The 26,681-nt window shown below is 45.2% G+C and overlaps 1 protein-coding gene across 12 annotated transcripts in view; it reads left to right on the forward strand.

Annotated features, from left to right (window-relative positions):
• The window catches only part of MACF1 (microtubule actin crosslinking factor 1), a 255,271-nt gene that overhangs the window by 72,204 nt on the left and 156,386 nt on the right, over positions 1-26,681 (forward strand). For 11 of the 12 annotated variants that reach the window (XM_042440379.1, XM_042440382.1, XM_042440387.1 and 8 more), the window contains 4 exons: positions 10,439-10,500; positions 11,037-11,126; positions 15,245-15,322; positions 18,820-18,912. In XM_042440379.1, the coding sequence (XP_042296313.1) occupies positions 10,439-10,500; positions 11,037-11,126; positions 15,245-15,322; positions 18,820-18,912 (323 nt within the window). Of the gene's footprint in view, positions 1-6,576; positions 6,779-10,438; positions 10,501-11,036; positions 11,127-15,244; positions 15,323-18,819; positions 18,913-26,681 lie in introns of those variants that run through there. The other variant, XM_042440383.1, reaches the window with a different exon arrangement.

The following is a 26,681-nucleotide window of genomic DNA, read 5'->3' on the forward strand; positions in this document are numbered from 1 at the left end:
AGTTTGTGGTCTATAAGACCTCTGGACCATTTTCTCAAGGCATCTCCTCTCAAAGCATCTCCAATGGATTCCTGTCTCTGAAGGCCAGTGGGGGAAATAAAATGTATCTTTTTGGAACAGCTTGTGCTAGAAGCAGAGAATCCGACAGTCCTTTCAAAGTACAGTGCTCCCTCGGGTTACGAAATTAATTCGTTCCGCGGCTAATTTCGTAACCCGAAAACCTTCGTAACCCGAATTGCCATAGGCGCTAATGGGAAAAAAAGCCGCGGCTCTGCCGCGGCTCCATTTAAAACAGCGCTGGCGTTTTTTCGTAACCCGAAAAAACGTTCGTAACCCGAAACAATAAATCCCTATGGGATTTATTCGTATCCCGAAAAATTCGTAAGCTGGGTAATTCGTATCCCGAGGTACCACTGTACAGTATCATTTTTTGAAGACTAATTGGAGAGGAAAATGTACATAGGGATGGTTCGCTTCTGCTAACACGGTGTGGGGGAAAGATATATTGTTGTTGTTCTAATAATGCAATAATGCTTGACATTTGTATCCCATTTTCTGAGTTTGGCTTCCTTTATGTAGCAGTGAAAACATCCTTTCCAAGAAAGGGGGAAAAAAAGGAGCACACAGTGTCAGGTTGTGTCAAAAATGCAGCAGTCAGCCTGGAACAATCGCACACTGTCTCCTCTCCCTCCCTTGGCAAGGATCGCTAGTGGCGCGCTTCCCCAAAGCCAGCCGCGGGGAACAAAAGTGGCAATGTTTCGCCCATTCCAACCTTGGATGATTTGCAAGAGCTTTGCAGGCCCTGCATCTCTGGATCTGAAAGACAAGGAGGTGCCAACTGGTTCAGTGATGTGGGATTGTCTGTTTGGACCAAAAGCATGAAAGGAGGATGATACTGGTGGATTTCGCTAGCAAAATGGCTGCAGTGAACAGTGTGCGCCTGTTTTTATGAAGTAGGGTGCAGGTTGATCCTCTCTTACCAAAATTGGAAATACAGTTGGCCCTTCACATTTGCCGCTTTGACTTTTGTAGATTTGATTATTTGTGGTTTTGATTAATATGTTCTCTCTAGGAATCTCTAAGTCCTCCAGCACAACTCTGCAAGAAGCTTCACTAAGCATTTGTAGGTCCTCCAGCATGATTCTATGATGACCATCTGGCAGATGTTGACCATAGAGTTGCATTGGAGGAATTGCAGATTCCTAGAGAGATGCTTTCTCAAGTAAAAGGAATAGTGTTTTTTAATTTGCGGTTTTCCCACATTCACAGGGATCCTTCACCCTGAACCCCAGCGAATGTGGAGGGACCACTGTATTCCAAAAACCAAACTTTTTTCATGTGTGGCTGAAATAGTGATATCTTTGTTTTCTTATGGTTTAGTGACTCACCTACACTTCACCTGTTTGTTGCCTTTTAATTACAGGTTGAGTCTCCCTTCTACAGAATTCTGACATCTGAAATTCTCCAAAATCCAAGATTGTCAATATGGGTAGCTGAGATAGTGATGCCTTTGCTATCTGTTGGTCCAGTGTGCACAAACTTTCATGCTTCATGCACAAAATCATTAAAAAGGTTGTATTAAATTACCTCCAGGCTATGTGTATAAGGTATATATGACACATAGATGAATTTTATGTCTAGACTTGGGTCCCATCTCCAAGATACCTCATTATGTCCATATATACAGGTGTTCTAAAATCTCCAGCACTCAGACCACTATACCACACTGGTTCATCCTTTCCTAGCCCCCTCTAGAGATACCCGGGGGTCTCCTTTGCAAACACTAACCAAGCCCGATCCTACTTAGCTTCCAAACCCAGATAGGAACATCCTTTCATCCTTTCCTAGCCCTCTCTAGAGATACCCGGGGGTCTCCTTTGCTAACACTAACCAGGCCCGATCCTACTTAGCTTCCAAACCCAGATAGGAACGGATCTCTAGTTCAGGATTGTGCATTGCTTTTTGAACTTAACAGACTCATAGTTTCTTGGTGAGGCGACTGCTTCCTCGGTCCTCTCTCCTTTCCTAGCCTGGATGGACAGCAGCGGTCATTCCGATAGGCTTAGGAATGGAAATTTAAGAGCGTGACGTTCCCTCTATCAAAGGCGCAAGAAGGAGGGGGGCATCGGCCAGGCCTGAAGTCAGTTCATTTCATCACGTTGGTGGAGGCCAAGGAAAGATGTTTGAGTCACTCATCTGCTCACTTTCCCTCTTTGCAAAGTCCCCTCGCTCTCTCTGCTGTCTCCATTTTGGAGTCAGAAAGGGGCCAGCCATCCCTCTTTCCCTCAAAGACTGATGAGAGAAGTGAAGGGTGTATGGGGAGAGAAAACTCTCTGTCTTCATCCATGGAGCTTTTCAGAGACAGCTGAGAGCAATTTCTTTCTCTCTCTCTGTTTGTCTCGCTCGGTCTGAACTCTTGGCTTTTGCTGCACTCGCCCTCCCCGTTCAGTCTCTGATGCTGTGTGCCGAGCCCTGCGGCCCCAAGAGAAGACAATCCAGAACTCAGGACCGCCAATCGCGGGCACAGAGGCTCCTGGGTTTGGGCAGATGCCATTTCTGAACAGCCCTTTCCTACCCCCCACAGTTTTTGTCTTGAGCCATGTCCTCGGAGTGGCTGGCATCTTGTACTGGACCCGGAACAAGAGGCAAGAAGGTACCGTTCTTTGTGTAGCAAAGTGTTTCTCTCTTTCTGTGCGTCTTCCTTCTTCCTGGCCTTGTTTGAAGTGATAGCCATGCCTGGTTTGGTAAAGAGGAGGTTGGGAACAGCCGGGCAAGTCACCATAAAGAAATCTGAGACTTTGTGGCAGACTTCTTTGCTTGAGAGTTTGAGAGGTTTGGTTGATGACATACAACCAGGGGACCCTGGGAATTGTCGTTCTTAGAAAGGCCTTGTCATCCAGCAGTTGTGTTCATGTTTATCAGCCGTGGTTTTTGGCAGGAGAGCAATGGCATCACTATGGTTGGTGTCATCCAGTGTCACCCCCTGGACCTCCTGGGATGTGGGTGCAAATGGAGAGGAAGGTCTCAACCTGGGGAACCCAGCATCCTGCCACTGCCCAGGCTAAGACAGCAAAAACTGTTTTTAAATTGCAGAAGACCTCCACCCTCAAGGGAAGAGGCAGTCACAGCAATCAGTGGAAGAAAGCAGCCAAACAGATTTGGGAGGGAGGATGCAAGAGGAGGAGCAAAGAGAAAGGTCTATGGCTTCACCCCAATTCTCACCCTCCCCAATAGGAGCCTTCCCTTTCATTCCAAAAGCGGGACCTTGAGATTCCTCACTGCAACCCAGTGCCACCCCCTCTTATGCTGTCACCCAGTGCGATCCGTACTCCCCACACTCTCCTTGTGACACCAATGCAGGAGAACTTTCTGATCTGTCGGCCTGTGATGTTGCCCAGGCAGCTCTAGTAATCAGTGGTGTTCTCTGACCCATGGATGTGGGAGGCCTGGTGTCCATTTCTGCCCCACTTCCATGAGTGGGAACACTCAGCATGTTTATTCAGAGGGAAGTTTGGGAACATGCAGCTCTCTTCTAGTTTGCATAGGAGAGGGAAAGGTTTTGTTAGTCAATGAAAACAGAGAACAAACAGTGAGATTTGAATGAGAGTTCCTGCATGGCAGAGGTTGGACTTGATGGCCCCTGTGGTCTCTTCCAACTCAACAATTCTATGATTCTACGAGATAATGTGAGTGAATTTGGAGGGGGAATTTTGAATGCTGGAGAAGGAGGAGAGTTTTGTTAAGGACTAGCAGCCATGGAGTGGATCCTCCATATTCAGGGATAGTATAGCATAGGAACTGCACTCTGCAATGGGAAGCAGCTTCATGATGGTGGTGATGGTGATGGTCTTTTGCATTCTCTCTGCAGAAATAATCTAGTTTGATACCACTTTAACTGCCATGGTTTAATCCTATGGAATTGTTGTGGCACCAGAGCTTTGCTCTCAGAATCAGAATTCCATAGCATTGAGCCACAACAGTTAAAGTGGCGTCAAACCAGATTAGTTCTGCAATGTGTATGCAGCCTGAGACATCAGTCCACAGCTTCAAAGCATCCCAAGTTACCAGCTGCTTTTGGTAAATTTGACTTGTTTTGCCATTTAGAGGATGCATCAGACATGCTCTGCCTCATGGTGACTGTGTTGTATGTGAGCCAGCCACAGGTAGAAGAACCCTTGCATCATCTCCACATGCTTTCAGAGCAGAATTTGTTTACGCTTCCACCTGCATGGATAGAGGATGTACGTCTCCAAGTTCATATGCGTCAGAGTAAATTAGATCACATCGGAGGCGGGCAGAAACAGGATTGGCAGTTGTGAATGCTACAAGCTCCAGAGAACCCAGAATAATGGTATTCTAAGGATTCTGGGTGTTGTATTCCAAAGACCACCCCCCCCCTCTGTTTCAGTTGCAGCATAGTAGCAAAGGTTTCTGGGACTTCATTTCTTTAACAAAAAGGAAGAGGATGCCACCTTAAGATTTGATGAATGGAACTGCTTTTCTTGTTGCAAAAAAACCCTCATTTCTGACATCAGAATAAAGTCCTCTTGTTGAGCATGGGCTCAAAGGTACTCTCTTTCATATCTCTATACATCATTACTGCCACTCACCACTATTTTGGGTCCAGTTTTGTAAGTTAGCAAGTTTTTGAGTTCTCCAGAACACTTCTTTATTTTACACCACTTTACTTGATGAAGAGGTCTGGAGAACTTGAAAACTTGCACATAGTTGGGCATCATGAAGGCAATAGATGTGCATAGTTGGGTACAATGAAATTATTTGGACCCATGTTTTTGTTTTGTGCTAAAGGGGGAATTTTTTGGACCATATGGGCTGTGTTTGTGCTTTGCTCCTGCCATTGCAAGGGCTTGTTCTTCCTCCAAAATTTCCCTCTGCCCTTCCAGATCCTCCCTCTTGCCCCCTCTCCTCCCTCTTTGCTGCTGCCAGGCCAGCCCAGGTCACTGATAATAGCCTCTTTGCTGCTGCTGTCTCTGGCCGGTGTCTTGGCCAGGAATGCCAGACGGTTGACTGGTTATCTTCTGGACAGGCGAAGGGGGATGCGGGCAAGGGCTGGGAACAGCGGAAGGCCAGCAGAAAGTCTGCAATGATGGCGGAGGACAAGACTGTGTAACAGGTTGCTTATCGGAGGGGCTCTTGGGGAGAAAGATTAGCCACCACCGGTTGGAGATAAGCTGGCAAGGCCATCCTGGCAGGGACTTATTATTAGCTCAGGGGGGCAGGGGCCGATGGTGGGAAGGGAGGAAGGGATAATCTCGTCAGAGCCCAAGAGCCACCCGGGAAGAAGGAACCTGGAGCCTGGGAGAAACAGCACCAGGGAGAATTTTCCCCCAAGAGGGGAAAACTTTGGCAACCGGACCCAGACGGCAACAAAGTGAATCAGGACAAAGCGCAGGACGGAAGAGATACCTGTAGTTGGTGCCACAAGATTTTTATGATACGGTGGAAGTTCACAGCACCCAACTCAGCTGAAAAGGAACCTAGAAGCATCTCTATTTAGGAGAAGAAGCAACGGAAGAGGAAAACGATAAAGCCACCCCGCTGTTATCTCTGCTGCGGACGTTTCCAAATTCTCACCCTCTCCAAAGCAGCAGCATTGCCTTCGGCTGAAGTAGCTCACTTGTGGATCCGGGTGTGCTGTTGGTGGGAGGATATAGAGATAAGTATTATTTATGAAGATGCTGCAAGCCCAGTGTGAAGGCAAAGAGGCTCCATTGTTCTCCATTGGGATTGTGTCAGTTGTGTCTTGGATGATTTTCTGTTGACACCAGAGATGGAGGAGCCAAGCTTGGAGAGCAGAAAAGCAGTTGCCTGGATGTCCTTTTTAAAAGGATTACCCTGATTCCAAATTGAAGCAAGGATACGGCTTCTAGGGCTTGATGGATATTTGGGAGCACATTGAGTTCCTTAGAGGGGAAAAACAATCCTGGAAAAGTTGTGAAATCATTGTTTGTTTTCCTCCTCTGCTTTGCTGAGTAGTTGTGAGCTGTCTCAGTGCATCCTATGTTTTGTTGGTCAACCTGGAAGACTGTCATTTTGATAAAAGCAGTGTTGGGCCACCAGCCTCCATCATTCCCTTTTTAAAATGTTTTTACTTAGATTTTAGTGCCCTGTGTCCTTTCCTTAAGCGCACGGGTGACAGTAGAAGGAGGTGAAATGCTTCAAAAATATGTAGCAATTGTCCACTCATTTGGAGCAATTGTCCACTCAAAATAACTGCAGTGACTCGAGAAGACGTAGCTGAATATTATAGACAAACACTGAACTGTCGGTTTGGAGATCAGTCTTTTTGGGGTCTGAAAATAAGGATGCATCAGCCTTGAAATATTTCTTCTGTACTACAACACGGTCTTCTCCCATCCCTCCTTTGCTTGTGGATCAGACAAGTTTTGGAGTTTTCTTGCAAAAGGGGAATTCTCTTCAGGAAAGCCTCCACAGTTCAATTTGTGGTGACTTTTTGTTTCAAAAAAAAAAAGGCATGCTCTGAAAGGAGGAGCATTCACACTCTCTTCCGGCTGCAAAGTAGGAAGTTGTGGAGAGCGTTGTGGTAAGGGAACCGGCAGCAGGGGCTGCATGGGGTTGGGGGACCACATTGACCGTCACATCCCACGGGTGAAGCCGGAAGATGGAATAGCGCCTTTGTCATCTCACCGTCCTGACGTAACGCTGCCCGTCCCAGGATCCGAGGGGGCCATGTGGCACATTTACAGAAGGGAGAAGGAGCTGAATGCCCATCTGGTGTGTCAAATGTGTTGCATTGGTTAGTATGGGTCTGCCAGTTTCTCCTTGGTGGTGTCTGGGGAGGATGGTGAGGGTGAGATCTGGAGTAGATATACTCAGGTGTAAGAGCTGCTGGGCTTAACTTTCTTGGATGTGTAGTACAGAGCCTGATTCTTCTTTTATTTTCTTAGTTACTTTCTTCTGACTCATGGATGGGAAGATCTAATGGTTTGCCCTAAGCATGGTGTCATGGTTTGAATGTTGGACTATGACTCTGGAAAGCAAATCCTGGCTTGGCCATGCAAACCCACTTGGTGACATTTTCTCAGCCTCAAAGATAGCAATAGCAGACCCCCTCTGAAGAAACCTGGCAAGAAAACCCCATGATAGGTTCAAGAAACAACTTGAAGGCACAGCACAACAACTTAATGTTGCAGCCTAGAGTGTTGTAGGAAGGGTACAAGAGGCATCCTAAGCTGCAGGAGGAAAGGCATGATTGGGCTGCGACCTCCAGCGTCACTTAGCACATGCCATGCTGCCAAAAGGGATGATGAGTCTTGTGCTCCAGTGACATAGAAACATAGAATTGGAGGGGTTTTCACCAAGGGGCCACCCAGTCCACCACCTTTCAGTTGAGGAACCTACTACCACAGAAGCATCCCTTTGCAGTGATTCTCAACCTTTGGGTCTCCAGAGGTTTTGGACTTCAGTTCCCAGAAGTCCCATTCAGTATACTTATTATTCAGTAATTCTGGGAGTTGAAGTCTCAAAAATCTAGAGGACCAAAGGTTGAGAACCATTACTTTAAGCTGACTATTCAACTTCTGTTTAAAAACCTGCAGTGATTTCTACCTTGAGTTTGGAGAATGATACGTTTTCCCCAAGCCGAGTGTGTAGGTGTGTCTCCTAGGTGAATGTTATAGATACAGCTGTGAGTTTTGTTGTTGTTGTTATCATTTATTTATATAGTGCCTTCTATGTTTTGTTGTTGTTGTTGTCGTCGTCATCATCATAATCTATGTTGTTGTTGTTCTTGTGTGCCTTCAAGACAACGCTGACTGCTGGCAAACCTCTCCTAGGTGTTTCTTAGCAAGATTTATTCAGAGGTCGTTTGCCTTTGCCATCCTCTGAGGCTGAGAGAGTGGAGCTTGCCTAAAGTCACCCAGTGGGTTTCCATGGCTGACCGGGAGATTTGAACCCATGCTCTCCTAGAATCCTAATCCGACACGCAAACCACTTTGTTATAGTCCAGCATTACACAACACCAAGAGCAATAAAGCAAAGTATGGGTGATTCCATAAACTAAATCATGGAGTTGGGGGGAGCTCCTTGTGGGGTTATGAGAGGCATACGAAGGAAGCAAACTACCTAATAAGTACTGTATTTCAGTTCCTAGTACTTCACTTCCAGTAAGCAGCCGGCTGTGTTTGGGTGCTTTAGAACTCTGCCTTCCTCAGGGATCAGTCCTTTTAATCTCAACCATCTCCCACCATCAGCCCTGCAAGGTGGGCCACTGTGGTTCTTGCTGGTCCAGGACTGAACTCCGGAGCATGCATTGACCAGCAGCAGTGTCTTGGCAGGGATTGCAATCCATGTGTAATCTGCGCTGTCTCTCACTCTTGTTACCCTGGTTTTGTTAATCGGTGGAGATTATGTGGGTTAAAGACACAGGCATCCTCTTGCGTAACCGAATCTGCTTTCGAGGGCTGGGCTGTTTCATTTTCTAAGGAATTTTGCAATGAAGGTGAGGAGCAGGATGGAAGGTTACGGAAGCAGCGTGCTTCTAGGTGAGCCCTTTCAAATTGCAATTGCCTTGCTTCATTCACATTTATGGCAGGGAGGTGACAGCAAAGTCATCTTCCATTTGTAACCCCCCCATGTTACTCTGCTATTTTAAAAAAAACATTTTTCCTCTTTAGGAAGTTTTAAAAAGACTTTTAAGGATCAAAGAACAGGAAAATCTATTGCACAGTGCTTTTAGATTGGTAGCAGTGCTAGCAAATATTATGTGCAGAAGCACCCTGGGAAAAATATGGCAACTTGGGTTAAGTAAGTGGTGGCAAAGCAAGCAGGCAGTGACAGAGGCAAGGGTACAAAATGGGCACAGCTACCACCAAAACAAGGAAGGGCACTTATTCAGCCTCTGGCTATCAGGGGCCACTATCCCTGAGATACAGTATTGGCATGTTTAGTCCATGGGTTCCTGGACATAAAATTGTGCCACTGCTATGATACCAGGGATGGGATTATTTGCAGGTCGCTGGACAAGTTCCCTCCTGTGTGGTTGCTTGCTTGGGGAATGTCTGTGCTCTTCAACATTTTGCAGCTGAAAACCATGACACATGTGTGGTCAAGATGGCAAAAGTTATTACAGACTAAGGACACACAAGATAGGAAAAGCTGCAGCGCTTTGCTTTTGCCTGAGTCTACTGCCCCTTCTTCTCCTCCTTCCTTGCTGACTTAAATGGAGTGCAAACTTCTTTTGCACTTTGAGCTCAGTTTGCAGCAACTGGAATAAGCCAGGGGCAAAGAGGGAAAGTCAGAGGAGGAGAGAGAAACTGGGACATTTCAAAAGCAGCTGAGAAACTGTGATGGCAGAGGATTAATCAGGACTCTTCCTGCAAAACCAGGACAGCGGGAGAGTATGAATGTCCGAACTGACTTTCTGCAAGAGTCTAGGAAGTTGTGTGCTACCATTTCCTTCTTCCGAGGCTGAGAGAGTGTGACTTGCCCAAAGCCACAAAGTGGGTTTCCATGGCTGAGCCGGGATTCAAACCCTGGCTTACAAAGCTGTAGCCCAACTTTGAACCCTAGTCTGGCTCATCTCTCAGCAGTTGTTGCAGACTTTTTAGGAAGTGGGTAGCAAAGTTGTTCATGGCACATTTCTAGCAGACATCAGCCCAGAGAGCAAAGTCGCTCATCCTCCCTAAGTTTGTCTGAAATGCCCCCAGACTTGCCTCTGTCTGGAAAATCTTAGAGCCTTCCAGGTGTCCTTGATCTGAGGCTGAGGGCCTAAAATAAACATTAAATCTCTAAAAGCCAATGAGCCAAAATACGGTGAACGAATAAGCCGCTAATTGCCAGCATTGTTTTAGAGTGACACAACATAAAATGTATTTGCAGGTTGAGCCTGATCTGAAATGCCAGACCAGAAGTCTTTTGGGTTTTCAATTATTATTTTTTTATCAAATTTTGAAATATTAGCCTATACATAATGAGATAGTTTGGAAATGGGACTGAAGTCTAAACCTGAAATTCATTTAAGTTTCATATATACACTTCGTACACATAGCCTGAAGGCACCGTAATTTTATATGGAACGTTTTAAATAATTTTGTGTATGAAGCAAAGTTTGTGTACAGTGAATCATCTGAAAGCAAAGGTGTCACTATTTCAGCCACCAACGTTGGCAATTTTGCATTTCCGAATTCTGGATAAAGAGGACTCAATCTGTATTTGATTCACATTTCTGAACAAGAAAGTTTTCCTAAATTCCCATGAAAGTAAATACACGACAATACGTTTAATATTACAAGTTTTTAGTTTGAGGTTGGAGATGATGTTGGTACATTTCTACCAATTCCACTCAGTATGTAAAATAAACCATCAGCTGGACAGACTTGTGGAATGGTCTTTCTGTTTTCCCCAGATAACCGTATCACTAACAGTCTTCTTTTCTTTCTGTTTGTTCTTTTAACAGATGAGCGGGATCGGGTCCAGAAAAAGACCTTCACCAAATGGGTGAACAAGCACCTCATGAAGGTAAACGGAGTGTACTTTTGAGTCTTGCTTTCTAGTTAACCAGGAGCTGCTTGGGTTGGCCTTAGGAATAATCCTCCATTTTAAAAGTCATAATGTTTGTGGAGACATCTGCTGTCCAAGTGTAGAGTATGTCTATTCAGCAGGAGCGGACAACTGCAGGGAGACCAGTGGCCAGTTTTCTGCCCTCAGGTAGTTTGTCAGACACCCCCCCCCCCAATGAATAAAGTATCTTGGAAGCCCACTTTGGATTAAGAAAACCAGATATTTTTAAAAATTTGCTGAGGTGAATTGATATTCCTAGAAGCTTTCCAAAAAGTGAATTCACCTTTTTTTTGCTTCCAAAACAAGCCACGAAAGGATGGTCTTTGATTTAGAGTTCCTGCATGGCAGAATGGGGTTGGACTGGATGGTCTTTGGGGTCACTTCCAACTCTATGATTCTATGAAACCCTACTGGTTCCAAAGAACAGATAGCGTAAGAAGCCCTTCCTGAGAGCATCACTCAATTGTCTCCCTCCTCCTCTTGTTTCCCCACAGGTGCGCAAGCACATCAACGACCTCTACGAGGACCTGCGAGATGGACACAACCTCATCTCTCTGCTGGAGGTCCTTTCGGGGGTCAAACTGGTGAGTTTCCAAGATACCCCCCCCTTTCAAATTGAAACTATTTTCCTCCTCTTCCTCATCCCCAGTTCTTAAACTAAGAGGTACTTGCCAGATTTTTGCTTTCACAGCACAGGCATGGGTTGATATTGTTGTGTCAGTGGTTTCTGCCTTATTTATTTCAACGTATTTCTTTAGCCGAAAGTACATGGAAAGTTTCTGGGTAGTGGTTGTGGGGTCAGCCTTGTGAAGACCCCCTTCCGTACATTTTTCTAGGCACTAGGCTTTTACACCTTCTTTCCTTGAATACACTCCTTTCCCATTCAGCACCACAAGAAAACATCTATTCAGGTGAAGTGATGGTTGAACATCTTGGGTAGGCTTAATTGCAAACCGAGGGATGAAGAAGTAATTTGGAGCAAGCAGTTCAGAAAAAAAGGAAAGGGGGGGGGTCAAAATAGTTCTGCCATTCTGTCCTTAGGATGATGGCACCTTGCAGAACTGACCATTAAGAATCCCATTAGTTGCTCTGCATAGACTTAGACACAAGGGTATTGATATTAAGGGAATGGGTGGCTTTCATCTTGGAAGACAGGTACAAAATAGCCATCTGTCTGTCTATCTCTTTCTTGCTGGAAGTGGAATTTTCCTCTGAGATGCTTGACCGGTCAACTGTGACGGCTGCAGGTTGATAGTGCTTGTCAGTTTTGGGTACTCAATGGAAAGGAGGACCTGCCAGGATTTGCCGAAGGAAAATGAACTCAGGAAAGGATGAGAATAGAAATATACGAAGCTGCCCTTCTACTGAGTCGCATCCTTGGGACCAATTTTGTCAACTCAGACTGGCAGCAGTGTCTCTCTGGCTTTCTCTCCAATCTGATTCTTTCCCAGCCCAACTGGGAGATCTTTGCTCTTTCCTGGTTAAAATTCAGCTTTGACCAGGCCTGAGACCCCTGCTTGGCTTTCAAAATGAGATTCAGCAGCCTAAATGCAGGCCTTCTCCACTGGATAGATATTTGTTGTAGCTGAATCTCAATGACAAACCAGCTTTGTGTTTAGAGTGCATAGTTTCATGTTGGGTAGGGAGGGAGTCTCACACAAAAGATTACAAAAACCCATAGATATGTGGCAGGCAGCAATATCTTTGCCAATGCATGAGATGGACATCAAATCAGTCTGCTTTTTAAGAATAAAAAAGGACATGTAAAAGTGTAGCAAGCCAGCCAGCCATTAGTCCATTGGATCCAATACAGCGTTTCTCCCCAAGGACCTCTCAGGCAAAGCTTATTGCTGCTTGGTCCTTTTCCTTCTTTAATGTTGGAGATGGCTGAGATCGAACCCAAGACTCTTCTGCCTGCAAAGCATATGCTCCGTCCCTGAGCGGTGACCCCATATATCTGGTCCTAAAACCACTTCTCCACCCTAGACCGGTACCAGTCTCAGAACCAGAGGGGCCCTCTGACTTTTTGGGCTCATCCCAGGTTCTGTCTTGAGAGACAAAGGGAGTTCTGATGTTGAATCTGTTCTGGGCTTCTGGCAAACATTTGCGAGACGAGATCCAGAACAGTCCCTTTTTGATTCTGGGTATTTATTTCTCCCATAATGGAGGCAAGAAGGGCCAAGGGTATAGTTGTGTGCGTGTGTGTGTATTCTTTCCTCCTTTTGCATTTGGTGTGGTGCTGCATTTTTCTTCCTTTGAGTTTGGCTGTGTGCGCCTGTGTGCCATTTTTCTCCCATTTGGTGTGTTGTCTGTCCATCCCGGTTTGCTAGCCAAAGGACTCTGCAGGGCAGAAGACCCTTCTTCGGCCGGTGAAAGTGCCGCCTTGGTGTCGCTCGAGCAGCGAAGAGTGCAAAGAGGAGGAGGAGGAGGAAGAGGAGGAGGATGGTGATGGAGTAGGTCTAAGTCCACCTGACAGCTGGCTGGCAATGGGACACTTTCAGATAATCCAGGCATTTCCAACTGGGATGGGGTTTGGCTGGGGTGGCATCTCTCGGAGGGAAGAGAATGATACTTCACTCCAGTTTATTCACTTAATTGAAGAACCCCCTGTTATTATTATATTTATTTGTATTCTGCTTCCCCCCCCAAAATGGGACTCAGAGTGGTTTACAGTTTAAAAGAACTGTGCAATTGAGAACATACAAAAGTGATGCATTAGTCACTTAACATTTGTAAGAAAAATACCCGAAGCTGGTTTGCTATACAAATTAGAAAACAGGAGGTAAAAGAGGCCATGTATGCAGTATGGAGTAGGACTGCCTTGGACTTGTAAGAGTCTTCATTTAAAAAAAAACAAACGTTTATAGAAATAAACAGGGAAGAGAAAGGAAAACAACAACAACAACACCAAGCCCACTTTTAGACATTCTGGTCCAGGCAGAAGGAGAGAGGAACCAGCATCCATCGCACTCCCCTTCATTCCTTCCTTGGCTTCTAGGCCATAAATATTTTAAGCACCAAGATCTAGTTAAAAGCATTTTCAAAACACATTCGCCCCTGCTGACCTCCCTTCTTCCATTGGTATAGTGTTGGGTTTCTACAATTTGGAACGTTCCCTGGATTATTTGTGTGTGTTTTCTGGTGCTGGTAGCTGGACGTGTGAGGAATACTAACCCACCTTGTGTGAGTGCATGAGAATCCATCTTCAGTGCAGATTTTGCACACTTTTTGCACAAACCTCTTAGGTAACCGCAGGCCTTTGGGGCCATGCATGTGCGTACATTTGCGAGGGTACATGTTTGAGCTCAGGCACATGGGATTGTCCTTCTATGCTCTCTTAATTGGGAATGCACTTTTTAAAAGCAATAATACAGCAAGACATTAGTCAAGGTGGTTTCCAAACTGACTTTTGTTCTTGGTTCATTGATTAAATGGTATTTGTCCATTTGTCTCCGAAATCTAAGACAGGGGGTGTGCATTTGGACACGCCGCTGCTACTTTAAAAACGCCTTGGTTCAAAATCCAGTAAAGCGATCCTTTATTTTTCTCAAATGGAGATAGAGACAGACTTTCCACCTTCTCAGAAGGTATTCTGTGCCTGCAGCTTTCTTGCTGGAGGGCAAAGGTTTTAAGCTCTGCATGGTGTGTGCTGGCTTGCATTTTAAAACCAGATGGTTCTCCTGAGATCTCCCTGCAGACAAGAAGATTTTGTTCCTTATCTACTGTTGGTCGGATCCTCCTTGAGCTCAATAAATCATTGTTGAGACTTCATTCCTATGAGGAAACGGAAAAATATTTCTGCCTTCCATGTATGTAGGTGATTTGAGGTGGCTGGTGTCCTATGCCAGCAGCTGCACTTTCTCCTGCGATGTGACTGAGCAGTGGCTCCCAACCTTTGGTCCTCCATTTGTTTTGGACTTGGAATATTTAAAGCCATGAATAATTGAATCTGTGGCTATGCAGGGCTAACTGTAGTTAACATACCTTTCCTGATGTGAGGGTTGGCTCATTTGGGCCACGGACCTGGTTAGAGTATGACAAACAAACCAGCTTTGTGTTTAGATGTGTCTTGTTTTCGGGGTGATTGTGGGGCTGTTTTAGTTTAAACTATACTGCCACGCTTCATGCTAGTAGGTTTGAAAGAATGTGCACAACATTGCTGGAAATGTGATCGCAGTGGTGACCTGATGCTCCCATGTTAGGGTGCATATATGTATATATGTATGTGTGTAAATCAACCCCAGGTTGTAATCGGAACTTTAAAGGTGTTTTCCTAGCTGCTGAACCTATTTTGTGGGAAAGGTTGGGTTCAGCTCATCAGAAAGCTCCTTTTAAATAGGAGGTAATCTTTGCTCCTTCAGATGTTTTAAATTGCAGCTCCCAAATTCACTTGCCATAGGTTTCTGGGAGGTGAATTCCAAAATACCTGGAAGACCAAGTCCAAAACACCTGGAAGGTTATATAATGTTAAAAGCCAGAGTGGATTCATTGCCCCTCTGCCCTGGCCTTATAACCACCATCTGTCTCTGTTTGAGGAGGAATGTCCTGCAAGGTGTGAATCCAGAGCATCTTCGGAGGTGCATTTGTATTTTTCTGGAGGAAGGGACAAGAACAGCAACCATCCAGAGATGAGTCGGTGGGTCTTGCCCTTGTAGAAAGCCATTGCTGAAGCATCTCTCTCTGTGTCTTTGTTCTTTCACAGCCTCGAGAAAAGGGCCGGATGCGCTTCCACCGGCTACAGAATGTGCAAATTGCGCTTGATTTCCTGAAGCAGCGACAGGTGAGACACCTCATGCCTCCCCATGTGGTCCTTTTTCTTATTCTTTGGCTTTTCTACTCCTGTCCTCCTCCTTTCCCTCATAGCACCCAAAGCATCTCATGAATTTTCATTGCTGGCTTCCTTAAGTCTTAAAGCATTGCATCCAGAGACTCTAATAATGACTGGATCACCCTGAAAGCCATAATAATGCATGGAGTCCTGTTCAGAGATCTCAGTCCTTGTCAATGGAGAAAGCCCACTGATTCATTTAGGAAAGAAGTTTGGGGGCCCATTTCCTCTTCTCCAATTCCCCTCTTCTTTTGGACAAAACCCTGAAACCTCCAGAGGGCGCCACTCTCCTCTCCAAAAAGATCTTGTTTTCCAAAGTCCTCTGGGCTATTTTGTTTTTCAAAATGGATGTAACCTTCCAGTCGCTTCTTGATTCAAAGGGTAGGTTGGTGCAGCTCCTGGGGAGTCTACCGTGATGGAAAATGGGCCCCTGGTCTCTCCAAAATGATTGGTCTTTGGAGAGTTGGAACCCAACGGTGTTTTTTGGGGGCTTGTCTCCATTTGCCTGAATACTTTGGGGTGCATCTTGCTGCTGAAATGCCCGACCCGTCCCAGTTCTCTCAGGCAGTTTCCATGCTTGGTTCATGTTCAGTCCTGAAGGTGATGATGCCAAGAAATGATGCAGGGAGCATGGAAGATTTATTGCTCTTAATTCTGGCTCAGATGAAGGCTCCCCTTCCCTTCTCTTCCCTTTCCTGGGGAGTGTTAACAGTTTCATGACAACTCCTGCCCCTCCTTGCCTTGTCTTGCTGGAGGCTGCAAGGAGGAGCAGGGCAGGAGATGCTACCCAAAGTTTCCCTCTTCCTCCACCTCTTTCATCATCATATTACTTTAGAGAGGGAGAGAAAATTGCTCACGCAGGCTTGTCAGGACACATTGTGCACAGAACGGGTCACAAAGCACCCACATTTTAGGGTGGGGAAAGGTGCAGCCTTCTCCAAACACCTTTCTGAAATCTGAGAAGCCAGGTTTCTAGTGGTTCCAGACCAACCCAGTCCCAGCCTGGTCCCCTTCAGGACTTTTGGACTGCGGCTCCAGAGTTTGCAAAATTAGTTTAATAAAATTAAAAGAACATTCCATTCTGTTTCTCATTAGAGTGTTTCAAAAGTAGCTCCTTCTGTTGCTTGTTTTTGCTGTGTTACTTTTGGTTACCCTTTCTAAAAAATATTGCTGACAATTTAGGATTTAGCAGAGAATATAATAAAGCAGGGCCATATGCAACCCTTCAGGGCTATGTTTCTGGTATCCAAGAGTCAATAATTTTTTTGCAAAGGTTTTGTTGTTGAACAAAAAAAAAATGTATTTTTGCTTCAAAGGTACTCCTCACCAACATCTTCTAGGGAGTATGTTTTGCAGCCCATGTATTACAACTGTATACAATATTGTAAATAATATTGAATACAGACACCTTGAAATTATGTATATAAAGGATATAATAGACATACATGAATTTCGTGTTTAGACTTTGGTCCCATCTCCAAGATATCCCTTTATGTAGGCATGTGCAAATATAGGAATTCCAAAATCAAATAAATAAATTCCAAAATCAAAACACTTCTGGTCCCAAATGTTTCACATAAGGGAAACCAAACTTATACTTGTTAAGTGTGGGAGAAAATAAATGTTGCCCACCACCCCAATATTTTTACAGTACTATTTAAACAGTACTCCATTTTTGTGGGGGATTCATTCTGGACCCCGCCCCCACAAAAATGGAAATTCGCAAGTATTCAAGCCCCATTGGCTTGAATGGCTCCGTGCTCCTGGGTCCGGGCGCCATTTTAACCATCCACACTTGCCGATTCGTGAAGGACCGAGACCGCAGATTCGAAGTCCGCGAAAATGGACTGTACTTTCTTGACAAAAGCAAGTAGCGTTGTTACAGGTAGCAACATTACTTTGATTTGGGTTATCCTCCAAGTTCCATATGATTTGTATCAGCTACATCAATATTTCTCCTGGCCATGCTGGCTGGGGATGATGGGGGTTTTCAACACAGCTAGGCCTGGTTCAGTTCCAGCATGTTGAGAAAAGGAGAAAAACCTCTCCCTGTCTCCTTTCCCCCCCACGCTGTGCCTAATTTGATTCATTTTATTTGTGTGAACCATCCCTCCCAGTCGCTGGGAAGAAACCTTTCCCCTCCAGGACATCTTCCTCCGATGCCAAAATGGTGCCGGTAATGCGTTCCTTTTGGTGTCGGACCCCCAGGCGGTTGTGGTCTCACATTCTGTTAAATGAGCCAGTTGTGTAACGCAGGGTGGGAGTCGGCCACGTCTGGGCCTGCGTTTTACATGGCCCGCATATTTTATTATTATTATTATTGTTTTAAAAAAGAAAATATATAGCATTTGAAGTGGTGAAGGAACAAGCCTTCATTGCATACAGCGAAGTGCATGAGCCAAGAAACATAGAGAAATGCCTTGTAATTATCTTTATTTTTTCAAGAGCTGCACTTTAAATGGTGGGAACTAGATTGCAGGGGAAGGGGGTTTCTATAGCATCCCCGCAGTCCATTTGCAAAATGGCTTCTCATTGTGATGCATCTATCCAAGGTGACCAGAAGTCATAACTTACAAAGGAGGGCAGCAAGACACCACAAAATGTGGGCCGTTCAAGAAAAATGTAGGACAGGCCCAGCTAAAAGCTAAAAACACTGCTACAAATATAAGCTCATGCTTCTTAGTCATGCTCAGAATGGAAGATGTTTTGAAATTCCTCCCGGACAGAAGGCTGAAATGTAGGACCTGTCCTGGAAAAGGAGGATGCCTGGTCACCTTGCATCTATCACTCTTGCACCATCCCTGTTGTCTTTTTCCTGACCACTGTTTACTGGTCACTACTAGGATACTGAGACTTTGAGTCTTGTTAGAGAGGCGAAGAAATTTCTTTTATGGTTAAAGCAGGTTGCCTCAACATGACAACACTCTCTCAGCTTCAGAGGGAAGGCAGTGTCAGCAAAGGTCCTCTGAACAAATCTTTCCAAGGAATCCCTGTGATAAGTAGGAAATAACTTGAAGCCTCACAACAACAACAACAACAACAACAACAACAACAACAACAACGTAGATCTTTAGAAACAAAGGAATAAAAGCATACTCATGAAAAATTATCATGTTGTTTACATTTTACACATTTTTAAAAAATTGTGACTTTGGTGTTGCTTCTGGACTCTTAGGATGCATGCATCATTTAAACAGCATACTTCCAAAGTGGCCCGAAGCAGCTTTATTTTAGCCTGTCTGTATGGGGCCTTAGTCACTAACTCTGTTGTTGACTTGTGTAAACCAAGAAACAATCTCATCGGATGCCTTTCCAGTATGTTTTCTCTAGGCACAATTTGCACCATTCAGTTTGACTTAGCATGACTTTATTTCTGTGATGCACAAATGATGACAAGGTATGGTTAAAAAAGGGTTGTGTTTTAAATCCATTGTTTGGTTCTCTTCCAGGTGAAGCTGGTGAATATTCGCAACGATGACATAACGGATGGGAACCCCAAGCTGACCCTCGGGCTGATCTGGACCATTATCTTGCACTTCCAGGTAAGAACTGGACTTCTCTGTTTTCAGACTCTGCTTCTTTGTAATAAAGCTTGCATATTTAAAGTTGGAGTTGGTGCATTAGCAATGGCAGTGTCACAGAGGCCAAAGGCTTTGGAGAATAAGCAGCTCTCCTTGCTGATGTTTGCATAACTAAACCAGCAACCATGGATCACATGTGTGTATCCTTAAACTGACAGTGAGCTTATTGAGATGCTTGCTGTTTGTTTAACTGAGCTGTCTGGCCAAGATCTTTTTGAGTTTTCTGGAGTGCCGGGGGCAGAATAAAACCTGGCAATGGCTCTTGTTCCAAAAGAGGGATGTTGTGACTCTCACACAATTGCTTTGAATTGTAGTGCTCAGTGAGTTGTGTTGTGATTAACCCAGGACACACTTGGATCCTTTTGGTAAGCCTCACTGAAGTAGTGAGACCTAAATTTTATTGGATGATGATGATGTATTACCCACCTCTTTCCCCAGACTAGAACTCAGCGCACCCATTCTATTAGTTGTTCTGCGTTGACGCTTGTGTAAATTCCTTTGAATCAATGGGTCTGCTTTCATGAGAGATTGGTTTAAGGTCTCAAACATTTTGTGTTAACTTGGGGAATCTGATTCCATGCTGCAGGTCTGAATGTTTCTCATTGTATATGCTGTTGCTTGGTTATTTGAATTCTGCATGTGACTCAAAGACTCTCAGAGCTGCTGATTTATCTTTTGGGCAGTCCATAGTGGTCCATGGAAGATAACCCTGAAGGCATTGATTGTTGTTGTTGATGTTGTTAGCTGCCCTCAAGTGGACCCTGAGTTGTGTTGACAGTGTGGATAAGACATCTCCAAAAACCATGTCCTCCAGTGCTCTGTTTAGGTCTTGTAGATTAATACCATAGCCTTCCTGATTGAATCTATCCATCTGGCATGGGATCTTCCTCTCTTTCTTCTGCCTTTCCCAGCATTACTGCCTTTTCTAATGAGTTGTGGCTCAGGATGTGCTAATGATCAGTGATTCCCAAACTTTGGTCCTCCAGATGTTTTGGACTTCAGCCCCCAGAGTTCCTGACTGTTGGCCAAGATGGCTAGGACTTCTGGGAGCTAAAGTCCAAAGCGCTTGGAAGACCAAAGTTTGGAAATCACTGTGCTAATTAATGAAGGCATTGATTAACAGCCCCCCCCCCCAAATGTCTGTGAAGCTCTTCTTCAGGCACCAGGTGGCGCTGCTGTATCAGAAAAGGAGGAATTGGGGACAATTGCAGGGTAGGATTTGCATGTAACCTTGCAAGGTAGCATTATTTTCAGACTCTCTCATTGCTGGTGGTGCGGAAGACCTTTCTGTTTGCAAGGTTGAATGTACACCCCTCTAATGTGACCAGGGACAGATACCTACAGACCCCATTTTTTTTAACCGTACACATTATTGCGCACAAGCGCCTGCACAAGTTCTTCTTCATAGTGTATTGTTTTGTCCACTGAATATAATTCCTAGGGGAAAATTGTTAAGGAGATTATTGGAAAGGAATATTTATTTGGATGGGTTATCGGTGGAATATTTATTAGAATATCGGAACCCGCATATTACCAGGTTAATGGCCAGTTTTCTGGTGGAGGCAACAAATCTATGGCTTAAATTTCACAATAACGATCCTGAGGATTTATTGTAAATATATGATGTTGTACGTCTAATAAAGCTTGAAGAAAGATTTTCTATTAGAGTGTCATAAAATTCAAAGATATAGCTGTGTTAGTCTGTAAAATCAGTATGTAAAGAGATCTTGTAGCGCGTTTGAGACGAACTGTAAGAAAGAAGTTGGCATCAGGAGCTTTTGGAGACTTAAATGCATCTGAGGGAGTAGATTTAAGTCTACAAAATGTCATGCTGCCAACTTCTTTCTTTCAGTTAGTCTCAAAGGCAAGATTTCTCTTTTCATCTGCAGGTTGCTACCTGCAGACTTGAGCTTCCATGGATCTGTTGTTTAAAATGGAGGTGCGCTTGGATTTTGGAATTACTTATATTTCCATATATCTACATAATGAGATATCTTGGAGATGGGACCCAAATCTAAGTACAAAAATTCATTTATGTTGCATATACAATTAGTAAAATTAACCACCTGGTAATTTTGTTCAGGGAACAATCTGTGTACACTGATTCCAGCAGAAAAGCAATGGTTCACTATCGCAAGCACTCATGAAAAATGTTTTGGTTTTTGGAACATTTGGTGTTGCAGAATCCTGGATAAGGGAGACTCAGAAGGTAATTTAACCTATAGTCTTTCTAGTATTTCAACCCCATGTTGATTATGACTTTATAAATGGACCAGATTTTGCACCAGGAGTGGGGATGTTGCAGCCCATGGCTCATATGCAATGCCAAGGCTGATTTTGAGGCCTCCATTTTGGAAAATGGGAGGATATAACAGGACCCCCTGGCATTTGCCAACCGCAGCCTGAAGCCACATCTATGGCGAAGGAATCAATGCTTGGCACCTGCTCCCACAGCCAGTGTATTGATTAATGTGCACTGAGGAAGCAGATGGGGCAGACAGTCATTAAACCTTTTGATGTCATTTAGGTTATAATATTATAACACGTGATTATATTTTATGATAATGATGAAATATTAAATTTTGTCGCGTAATATTCTATGTTATTCTGTTATTGCAGTCTTCTGTATTCCCACGTGAAATTTGGCTTTTATCGTATTACCGTTAATCACTGAAATTATATTATTGAAATTGCTACTGTGCAGCACTTTGACAAGCCTGCGAAAGTAGGTTTTCTTTTAGAAATGAGCAAGCAAGGAAGGAAAGAAAGCCATCAACTGACTAACCAGAGATTAACTGTGTTATGTGAACATACATCCATGCCCCTTCCCTAGATTTCCTTGGCCCAGGTGTGTATCCAAGGGGCAACCTCCAAATGAAACCTTGATCCCACTTGGCTTAAAAGGGAGCAATTTGTGCTTTTTTATTAGACACAAAGGACCCAAATAGACAGGCCAAAATAAAGCTGCTTCAGGTCACTTTGGAGGTTTGCTGTTTAAATGACACATGCATCTTAAGAGGCCAGAAGCTGCGCCAAAGTTGCGCTCAGACCTTAGGACTGGAGCATGGCTTTGGCGCGGCTTCCAGCCTCTTAGGATGCATGCAACATTTAAACAGCATATCTCCAAAGTGACTCGGAGCAGCTTTATTTTGACCTGTCTGCTTGGACCCAAAATTTTGTCCACTTGGAAGAGATGCTTTTTGCTTGGAGCCCTTGAGCATCTCCCAGGCATCCTCTCCATGAAATGCTTGGGGCTGAGCAATCTTTGCCATTGCATCCCTTTTCAAAGAAAAGGAAGCCCCTGCCAACCTTTCCCCAACATTTTGGATCCCGAACTTGCATTAATATCGCATGCGGAAGGCACTAAGGAGTTTTGGCTTGCTCAGTTTTGGAGATGACTACTTTGTTGGCATTGGGGCCACTTGGGTTTCTTCCAAGGCTTATTGCGGCCCTCATGCGCACACCTTGGGTCCCCCAGTCTGCCTCCTTTGGGCCAAAATTGAGGGAAATCCCTTCTGCTAGAAACGTCCAGGAAGAGCAGTTCACCCTTTAAATATGTCCAAGCCTCCTTTGCATTGTTTAACATCTTAAAATAGCATTTTCTAGAAACATTATTAAGACTAGGTATCAGGATAAGGAGAGGCTATACCCCAATTCCATGCAAAGTTCAGGGCAATTCCACTGTAATCTTTGCAATAGCTGCCTTGGATCAACAAGTTACTTATTCTCCCCTCTTTCCCCATTGTCTAGCTATTCATGAATGCAAAAATGATTTTTCCAGCTGTCATTTCCCCCAAAACATTACAATACAGATTTGTAAAATATCACTTAAATGAAACCACGTTCCAGTGCTCTGACTCCTAATATTAATGAAAAGAAATGATTTGAGAAATTCCTTTCGGTGCCGTCTGGAATAATCATGAGGTTGGGAGCGGTACTGAGCTACTCATGCAACTATATACAGTATATCATTTTGAATTGCAACCTGTTTGTACTCATTTTACTTGTACGTTGCCCCATGATCTTTTGAAGGGGTGGAAATATTTGCTTACAAAGTAAATGGTTTATTTACCAAGTAAATAATTACTTTCCGTCTGGATGATGGATTCTAAAGATGCTCATGGGAGCAAATGAACTAAAGGAGAACACACCTTCCTCAGAGGCTTGCAATGAACCAGGACTGAGTTTGGGTTTCAGTCTGATTTCTGAGCAAAGCCTCAACTCAGACCAAGTGTATCTCTCCTCCATTTCCCCTCATTTCTGCATCTCTCATGCTAAACCCCTTTTTCTACTGTGTGTGTGTGTGTTTGTATATGTACACAACCACCTGAGTGCCCACCTTCCCTACTTCAGTTTCTTAACCAACAGTCTTGGGGTCTAGTTAGCCTGTTGCAACTTTTCTTTGTCATTTTAGACATCCCCTCAAAGGGCCAACGTTCATCGCCATAACTAAGCAGGTTTGCAAAAATATAATAAATTTATTATTAATAATAATAATACAGTCAGCCCTCCGTATCCATGGGTTCTTTATCAGTGGATTCTTTATCCACGGATTTAATCATCCGCTGCTTGAAAATATTCAAAGAACATACAAGTCCAAAAAGGAAACCTTGATTTTGCCATTTTATTTAAGGCAACACCATTTTACTATGCTATTGTATATAATGGGACTAGAGCATCCATGATTTTGCTATCAACAGGGGGTCCTGGAACCAAACCCCAGCAGATACCAAGGATGCCCACCATAATGATTTTTCAGGGCTGACTTGTTGGCATGTAATATTTAGGGGCAGCTAAGCTCTGTAGCTGGCTTTCTTCCCACCCAAACCGTCCATTCTTTCCAGCTTGGCACAGATTTGCCACCCCACCCCTTGACTCTGCTGTTCCCCAAATTCCTCTCTTCTGTACTGAACACACCGCAGCCCTGGGCAGTTTTTCCTCTTAGTATGCGCAGCAGAGAGTCTTTTTCCTTCCCAGATTTTTTCTAAGGTTCTCTCCCACCCTTCCCTTTCTAAGGGCTACCTTCACTCAACATCTTTGTTGTGGCAGTGAGGCTTGGAAGGGAGGTGTTTTCATAATAATAATAAAAAACTTTGCTCCTTGATTTCCATCTATCTGTCTGGGTGCCACACCCCTCCAGGAGCATCTCCTTCTTCCTTCCTTCCCTCCCTCCGTCTTCTCTTTTTCCCCCCATCCCTCCTTCCCTCCTGCTGCTGCTGCCACCTCCCAGCCTCTGTCTGGCTCTCTTCTCTCTCTGTTTGCCTTACGGAGGGTAGCACTCCCATTACCTCATATTTGGAGAGAAGGCGCCGCAGCCAATCCGGGCTCCATCTGCTTTTAGGTCAAGTGATTTCCGAACTGCAGTGAGATGCTTTGAATGTGTCTTCCTCCGGCGCTCCCCAGCCTCGTAAGATGGCTGTCTGAAAAAGGCAGCCTCTGGAAAGGAAGGCGGAGAGAGACAGAGAGAGAGAAGATCTTGGACTGTGTCTGCATGTTGTGTGCTTGCTTGTGTCTGTGCGTATGTGCATGCACAAACGTGCCTGCAGCGGCCCGTGTGTGTGTGTTTTGAAAATGTGCATCTAATCTGATGAAGCGGCGGATGGGATTTATCCGGGAGGCCAGGGCCAGCTTAGCTGCATTGTCACGGGTGCCTTGCATACCAGGGAGAGATGGGGAACACTCTGGGCTGTGTTAAAGAGCCGAAAGAGCCAGGCGGGGAGGCCGGGAACGCACCCCTCTCCCCCAAAAGGAAAGCTCGCTTCAAACGGAAGAGGAAAGGGAAGAAGAGGATGGCGCCAGAGAGGGTGGATCTGGTACCGGAGGGACCTTTGAAAGAGGTTGAGATTGCCGGAGAGAAGGATGTGGAGGAGGAGGAAGAGGAGACAGTGATGAAGTTGCAAGGAGCTCCGGTGGAGGCAGAAGGGAAGGACCTTGCCAAGAGTTTGCACCAAAATGACACTTCCCAGGAGGTGGCTTGTCCAACTTCAGAGCCACAAGGGCTGGAGGAAGGGCGTGTTGTGCAGGTAAGGGAGAGGTTCCAAGGGCGGCTGGAGAGAGCTCACCTTTTGACAGAGAACTCCTCCTCCTCTTCCAAACAAGGAGACCTCCTGGAAGAGGGCACCATGGTCATTGCCCGCCTGCTGGACAATCCGGCTGAGCAAAACCGCGAAAAGGTGGCCAGCCAACTGGTTGTCCACAAGAGGCCGGGATGGGGCAGCAGCCGAGCCATCCTGGTGCCTTGGCACAGGGAGGCATCCACCCAAGGAGCACAGGAGGAAGAGGAGGAAGAAGAAGAGGACTCGGTGGTGGTGATCTGCCGGTCTTGGGAGCAGCCCAAGGTAGAGGCCCCCATGACTGTGATGGACGAGGCCTGGAATGGCGAGGAGCGCAGCGAAAGCATATCGAGCACCGTGTGGGGAGCTTCTTGGAGTGCAGATAAGTGCACCATCTCGGAGCTGTCCACGCCGTCTCCCTTGGTGGACCAGGCGGAAAGCCAAGTGGGGGAGAAACCCCAGCGGACACCCACTTTGCAAGAGGCTCCCACGGGTGTCTGGGCAAAGCTTCCCACCTCTCAAAGCAAGACGTCCTTCAGCGACACAACCTCCAGCACTTTCCGGTGCTCCTCAGGTTATGGCAGTGACTCGACCCACCAGCAGGGCAAGGTGCCCACAGTCCTCCATGCAAACTCATCCCATGGAGAGGGTCCTGGGTCTTCCACAGAAGGCCCTCGGTGGCGAACGACGGTGGCAAAGAAGAGCCATCGGTCAGCTGAAGGAGGGGTCAGTGTAGGCTTCTTTTCTCTTCTTCTTTGGGCTAAGGGTGGGTCAAAGGTGCAAGGAACACAGCCTTAGCTCTTGTGTCTTCCTGGCTGGGAAAACCAGTGTGGAGGTGGCACCCTCTGGCTATGGGCAGTGGCACCTAGTGGCTTCCATGGGGGCGGGGAGTGAATCCATTCAGGGTCTTAACACCTTTAACTTTAAAGGAGATATCCAAGCTGGTGAAACTATTTTGGGGACCATGTTTTAGCACCTTGGGTAACTCCTTTAAAGTTTGGAATAAAACCCAGATTCTTTCCTTTGATGCAGCAGTGCCCACCATATTATGGAAGTACCATCTTTTGATTCAGGGCATTAAAGCAGGTTCTAATGCACCTAAGGCACATAAAAAGTTCTTCCAAGTGACCAGGCAATAAAGCCTTAGTCAAATGGAAGATATCCTTTTTTCTCCCCAGCAGAAAGTGAGAAGCTCCCTTCAATTCTGGGTTTAAGAGTCAGAGTTGAGGAAAAGACACTTTGTACAAGTTTGAAACCCACTGGTTGAGCCTGGGCAAGTCACACCTTCTCAGCCTCAGGGGAAGGCAATGGCACACCTCCTCTGAACAAGTCTTGCCAGGAAAACCCCATAAGTCAGAAAGAACTTGAGGTCAAGCAACAGCAGCATGTTTGGAGAGTTGTTTTGCTTAGTGTCTGTTTTGTATGGCCCAGACTTTGCATGGAAAGGGGGTACTGGAAAGATCCTAGTTGGAACTAAGCCCCATACTCCCCATCCAGTCCTCTCCTAAAACCTGTGGATTTGTACATTAACTGCAACTTTTTGTAATTGATTTGAACCCCAGCACTTCAATCTCCTCTGCTTAGATATCTGGAGCTATCTGGAGAGATGCAACTTGTAAGTTGAGGTGGAACCCAATGGCAGCAAGTGGCTTCAGTTGTTGTTGTTGATGGTGGTGG

This window comes from Sceloporus undulatus, chromosome 9 (genome assembly GCF_019175285.1).
Source record: "Sceloporus undulatus isolate JIND9_A2432 ecotype Alabama chromosome 9, SceUnd_v1.1, whole genome shotgun sequence".
NCBI classification, from domain to species: Eukaryota; Metazoa; Chordata; class Lepidosauria; order Squamata; family Phrynosomatidae; genus Sceloporus; species Sceloporus undulatus.